The sequence below is a fragment of the Melopsittacus undulatus genome, chromosome 2 (assembly GCF_012275295.1).
Source record: "Melopsittacus undulatus isolate bMelUnd1 chromosome 2, bMelUnd1.mat.Z, whole genome shotgun sequence".
Lineage (NCBI taxonomy): Eukaryota > Metazoa > Chordata > Aves > Psittaciformes > Psittaculidae > Melopsittacus > Melopsittacus undulatus.
In genome coordinates, this window is record NC_047528.1 from 59,602,006 (window position 1) to 59,608,558 (window position 6,553).

General features: G+C 59.5%; 1 protein-coding gene across 1 annotated transcript; it reads left to right on the top strand.

The window, feature by feature from the left end:
• The first annotated feature begins 4,807 nt into the window (after positions 1-4,807).
• On the top strand, positions 4,808-6,000 carry SOX1 (SRY-box transcription factor 1). The gene has a single exon (XM_034074476.1). It carries the CDS (start codon positions 4,861-4,863, stop codon positions 5,998-6,000), a length of 1,140 nt encoding a protein of 379 aa, XP_033930367.1. The 5' UTR covers positions 4,808-4,860.
• Positions 6,001-6,553: the final 553 nt, after the last annotated feature.

The window sequence follows — 6,553 nt, forward strand, 5'->3', positions numbered from 1 at the left end:
AGGGGGACGGTGATGCATAATTCCTTCAGAAAAATGGCTCCAGCAGTCCTTTTATCTGGCACAATAAATAAATAAATGGAAGTGTCCTAAGCATACACCTGGGCTCCATGTCGCTTCCGCTGCCCGTGAGGCGAGCGGCTCCTGGCCGCAGAGTCCTAGTCGGCCCCAGGAGAGGAGGGTACCTGCCTGCTCCCCTTAGGACTTTAGAAACCTTCTTGGCTCCGTCTCGTACCCACCCTCAGCTCCCTCCGTGCCCCGCTCCTTTACCCTGGGGCACCCCCATAGAATGTTCTCTGCCTGTTCACAGCGCGGCGGTGGGAGACCCCGTCAGTTGTGGGGAGGGGGAGAGATACAGGGAAAACAGCCTGGGAGCCAAGACCCCCATGCCAGCCCCGAGCTGCTCCGGAGAGCCGCAGCGAGGTCCCACAGCTGGGCTGCCGCTCGGGTCCCTCTGGTGTTGCTGCAGCCCGGGCTGGCCCGGGCGCAGCGGCAGGACAGCCTTTCTCCTCTTCAGGCTTCCCGTTGGTTGGCACGGCTCTCCTGGGCGAATGGGGGAGACATTTCTCGTCAGGGGATTTTAGCCCTTTTCTTTCCCCCTCTTTCCTTTTACCCCCCTTTCCTTCCATTCATAAACCTGGTGGCTATAAACGCAGCTTGAATATTGACGTCTCTTCCCCCAACTGCTCCTCCGTTAACCCAATTACAGAATTCATCAAGAACTGTGTTGAATTATCTCTTTCCATACAGTATCAGCATTAGCCTAATTAAAAGCTATAATGTCTGATATAATGATTAAATCGTTAGCTCTGCTGTAGGGAAGCAATATTTTGTTTTCCCTTCAATTAGAAGCTGATTGAGGTTTTCAGAGCAGGTCAGCTGTGAAATTTGAATTATATGTGTGAGTACCGTTCACAGGGTGAGCCCCTACTCGAAAGCTCCAGAGATTCTCCAAATGCTTTTACCCAGCAAGCTGGGAAAAGACAACAAAACACACGAAGAGCCTGTAGCTGATTTGGGACTGGGGCTGTAGGATCTGCCTGAATAGTTGGTAGTGCTGGAAAAGAAAGCAGTAGACTTTATTCCTGAGCCCTTTTTCCTCCATCCCATCCCGGCTGGGTAGCAGTGTGTGTTAAAAAAAGTGATGTCCGAGTAGCCAAATCATTAAGGCAGCAATAGGCTTCCCCTCTCTTCCTTCCCTGTCCTCCCTGCTCCTTCCCTGTTGCTCGCTTTGGCCAGGGTGACGGCTCCCAGGGGCCGGTTTCCACTTCGCTCTGACCAGCGAAGCTGAGAGTCACCCACCCCCCTCCCTGCCGGCCCGCGTTCCAGACGGGGTTGGCGAGGGATCAGCCAGCATTCCGCCCCACCTCGAGCATCTCCCCACGGCATCTTCCCAGCCCGGGGCGAACGAAGGAGGCACAGCGGCAGCCAGCAGACGGCGATCGCCGCCTGCTCCGGGCCGCCCTGTTCGGGCTCGTAGCCCCCCTGCCCCCTCCTCCCTCTCGGGGCCGAGCTCGGCGGGGACACCTCGGGTACCTCCCGCAGCAGCTTGTACCGGGGGGGGAGGGGGGAGCAGTGGCCGGGACAGCACTCACCGCTCCGGCCGGCGTGAGAGCACCTGCCCTGCCAGCGGCCCCGGAGGGTACGGGGGAGCGGCGAGGGCTCTTGCCGGATCTTTAGCCCTCCCCGGTAGGCTTCCAGTGCAGGATGTCCTCTCCTCCTCCCCTTGGCTTCTCCGCAGCGTTCACCACGCACACACGGCTCCCACCCCGCTGTCCGTGTCGTGAGACCCCACTTATTGCCGCCACCACTCGACTCCTGGCTGTTCGGAACTCCACTTTCCTCTATGAAAAGTCTAAGGACTTTTTTTCTCCCGACGCAGCCCCCGCCTGCACCACCCCAGCCCCTCCAGGACTGTCGCCTCTGCCAAAAGGCAGTCACGAAAGTGCTTGACCTTGTCCCTGTCCCGCACGTAGGAATCTGCACCAAATTTACCATGGAAGAAAAGCCCCTTTCTGTAACCTGAGCTGGGTTTTAACCTACCCCCTTCCTTTCGCCTGTCGATATACACCCTCCGGCCGTGGGGAGAGGGGTGCGCCCGGGGCAGAGGCAAGGAGGTAACACCAACAGTACCTTCCCCCTCCCGCTCCCCGTCCGCGTTTGTTCACCCCAAAGGACCGAGTTCATGGCGGTTTGGCTGCTTTTAGGAGAGGGAAGGGTCTCTTGGTGTTTATTTGCCCGGGGCGCAGGAAGCCCCGCAACGAAAGCCCAGCGTGGGGGCAAGCCTCCGAGGTGGAGGGCGTGGATGAGCCGTTACCCCTCGCAGCGGGGACGGGAAGGGCAGGGTCAAACTCCCTGACCTTGTGGGGAGAAGAGGGATGTATCCCCCATTCACAGGGATGATCCTGGGTTTTTGCGGAGTCCACGGGCTCTCAGGGTACGAGGGACTCATCCGAGAAAAGTTGTCCCACACCGATTCGTCCCACTTATTTGCCAGAAGGCCTCCTGGTACCTCCGTATCAAAATTCAGGGGGAAACGTGGAAGATGTGCAAGCACTGTCATTTATCTAGCAGTTTTTACTCCTAATGTCTTCGTTTGGCCATTCAAGTGGAAAGGCGCCTCCTGCAGCAACCTTCTCTCCCCTCCCCAACCAATTATATTTTTAATACATCATTTAGCAATCACATCGGCCTCGTTTGTTTTGCCCCTACAGATGTGGCAACCCATCAGCACAGCGAAATATCAGCGCGATCCCCCACCACCTGGGATCTTCGGGCCGACTGGAGGGGGCAAGGGTCCCTCCAAAATCATCCCCACATACACCCAAGCTCTCAGCAGCATTCTGTCTGATCCTGAAGGGTCCAAAGCGGGCCCATCCTGCAGCCATCAGGAATGGAGAGGTGCTTTCCTCTCCGCAGCAGACCCGGGTTATCGTGATGAGATCGCTGTTTCGTGACGATCCATTGGAAATGGGGAAAAAAAAAAAAAGGAGAATACATTAAAAGAAATCTAATGCTAGCTCAGTGCCTGAGGCTGGAGCTTTGTGCTCCTCCCGCAGAAAACTTCTGACCGGTGATGACAGTCGGTGGGGTGATTCCAGGCTCTGGAATCTGGGTGGCCTCTAGGGTAGGGAAAATGAATGCTTGTGGACCGGGAAAAGGGCAGGGATGCCGGGCCACCCCTTCCCTACCTGGCCACAGGCGATGGGGTCAGCGGTTTGTGTGCGACGGACCGGCCATTCCTGCGGCAATGGTTAAAGATTACAGAGGGGATTTATGAACGTTTTGTCCCCTCTATGAAATAACTGTAATGTCACAGGACAGCCAGGGTACAAAGGCAGACTTTTAATATTTTCGGGGTGGGGGAAGTCATGCTCCTATACTTTATACAAATACAACATATACCTTCATTAGTCTCAGATGCTTCTACACCCCTATAATACTAAGTGCATAACGACGGCGCCCAGCATTGCTAGGGCCTGGGCCCAGCCTAGCAGCACCTTTAACACCGAGGAGAGGCCCCTGCCTGCTCCTGCCTGCCAGCAGAGCTCCGGTGGGAACTCCGGAACGGCTCAAATCCTGGGCAAACGGTGCGTTTAGATGCCTCTCTCACTGCTGCGGTAGCGACGAGAGCAGCTGGGCCATGGGCGGGCAGCCCGAGGGGCCCCAGCCTGCCTCTAAACTCCTCTCTACGGCCGTCTAAGTGCCGGGCACGCAGGTGGCACGGGGCAGCCCGCGGTGCGAGGCCTCCCTCCAGCGATGCCCGGCGGGACGGGCGGGATTGCCCAGTGTCCCGCGTGTGTGTGTGTGTGTACCCGGGGGCGCCGTCGGGGGGCGGCGGGGAGGGAGGGACGGGGCGCCCCGTGACCTCACTGTTCGCCCCGGGCGCGGGCGCAGCCCCGCTGGACGTCACCTCTCGGCGCGCGCCACATGCAAATTGCCGCCCGCCGTCGCTCCTCCATTGGCCGCCGCCAAGGCGATTTAAGGCGGGCTCAGGCGCGCGCTGTATGGCCGCAGCACCGCGCGCCCGGCGGCTCCTCCTCCTCCTCCTCTCCCGTCCCGTCCCATCCCATCGCAGTCTCCATCTCCATCCCCGTCCCGTCCCGTCCGGGCCGCGGGAGGGAGATCGGCCACCGCCAGCGAAGTACTGTGTGCTTACCGCCGTCGGCTCGGCGCGTGTTTTGGTTGGGCTCCTTCCCCCACCCCCCCGTCTTCCCTCTACCCGTCCCTCCCTCCACCGATCCTCCTCCCGCTTTTTTTTTTTAATTTACGTTTAAATACTTTTCCCCTTTTTTTCTTCCCCCCCCCCCCCCTTCTTTTCCGCCCCCTCCCGTGCGGCGGTGGGTTCTCCCGTCTCTCTCTTCTCCTCCGTTCACCTGCGATCGGCGGATGCAAGTCACACACGCTCCCTCCCCTCCCTCCCTTCCCTCCCTTCTCTCTCTCTCCTCTCTCCCTCCAAGTTCTCAAAGAACAAACAAGCCGCCGCACCCGCAGCACCCGCAGCTCCGCGCGGGGCAAAGGAGAGCGCCAGCCGAGGGGTGCGCGGCTCAGCGGAGGGCTCCCATCACCACCAGCCACCACCACAGACCCCCCCGCACCAAGCCGGGAACCTGCAGCGGGGAGAAAGTTTTCCGATCGCTCTCCTCGCCGTTTTCTCCTCCTCTCTCTCCTCCCTCTCCTCCTTTTTTTTTTTTTCCATTTCCTTTTTTTTTTTTTTTTTTATTTATTTTTTGCTCGGCGGTCGCTACCTCGACACGAACGGGCTTCGCCTCGCTCGGCTCCCCGTCCTCCCGTGCTTCGTTCTCTCTATGTGTGATTCCTTTTTCACGCCTGGCGCCGGTGGAAAATAAAAAAGCTACTTGAATGTACAGCATGATGATGGAGACGGACTTGCACTCCCCCGGCGGAGCCCAGGCCCCCACGAACCTCTCGGGGCAGACCGGAGCGGGAGGAGGTGGTGGAGGCGGCGGTGGCGGCGGCGGCGGCGGAGGTGGAGGGGGGAACAAAGCGAACCAGGACCGGGTCAAGAGACCCATGAACGCCTTCATGGTGTGGTCGCGGGGCCAGCGGCGAAAGATGGCCCAAGAGAACCCCAAAATGCACAACTCGGAGATAAGCAAGCGCCTAGGGGCCGAGTGGAAAGTCATGTCGGAGGCCGAAAAGAGACCGTTCATCGACGAGGCGAAGCGGCTGCGGGCGCTGCACATGAAGGAGCACCCGGATTATAAATACCGGCCCCGGCGGAAGACCAAGACCCTGCTTAAGAAGGACAAGTACTCGCTGGCCGGGGGGCTGCTGAGCGCCGGCTCGGCCGGAGGAGGCCCGGCCGGCGTCGGTGTGGGCATGGGCGTCGGCGTCAGTCCTGGCGGCGTCGGGCAGCGGTTGGAGAGTCCCGGCGGCACGGCCGGCGGCGGCTACGCTCACATGAACGGCTGGGCCAACGGCGCCTACCCGGGCTCGGTGGCGGCGGCAGCGGCGGCAGCGGCGATGATGCAGGAGGCGCAGCTCGCCTACGGCCAGCACCCGGGCAGCGGGGGCCACCCGCACCATCCGCACCCCCACCACCCGCACCATCCGCACAACCCGCAGCCCATGCACCGCTACGACATGGGCACTCTGCAGTACAGCCCCATCTCCAACTCTCAGGGCTACATGAGCGCCTCACCCTCGGGCTACGGCGCCCTGCCCTACGGCTCCCAGCCCCACCAGAACTCGGCGGCGGCGGCGGCGGCAGCGGCGGCGGCGGCGGCCGCCTCTTCGGGGGCGCTGGGCGCCCTGGGCTCTCTGGTGAAGTCGGAGCCCAGCGTGAGCCCTCCCGTCACCTCGCACTCGCGGGCTCCGTGCCCCGGGGACCTCCGGGAGATGATCAGCATGTACTTACCGGCGGGAGAAGGCGGGGATCCTGCGGCAGCAGCCGCCCAGAGCAGGCTCCATTCTCTGCCCCAACACTACCAGAGCGCCAGTACGGGGGTGAATGGCACCGTCCCCTTGACGCATATCTGAGACCCCGCCGCCCTCCGGCATCGGCGCCGGGAGTGGCGGATGAGAGCACGGGGACGGGCATCGGCCTGGCCACCGGCCCTGGCCGCTGCAACCGCCTGCTCCTGTCCCGGCCGCCCGCCAGCGTCCCGTCCCTACTCCCTGCCCCGCTCCCGGGATACCCCCTCTTATTTTTGCCTCTTGCTCCCCTTGCCGCCCACCGTCCCCTGTCCCTCTTCTTTTATGTTTTGTTTTTTTTCTTTCTTCCTTCCTTTTTGTACAGAAAAGAAATGTTTTGATGTTCTTGTAATAATAATAATAAATAATAATAATAATAACGAGAGAGAAAAAGGTAACGGTTGCTTTACTTACCTTTTTTTTTTTAGAAGGACTAGTTTATGAAACTAGTTTTAGACTGAACTTCTGTGTTTTATCGAGACTTTTTGTACAGTATTTATCATTCACCCAAGAGACATAGAGCGTTTATTTGCAAAGAGGAGTTAGAAAGGGAAAGGGAAAAAATACTACGGCGAAAAGGCGAAAATTGTCTATAATAACCATACAAAGTTATTGTAGG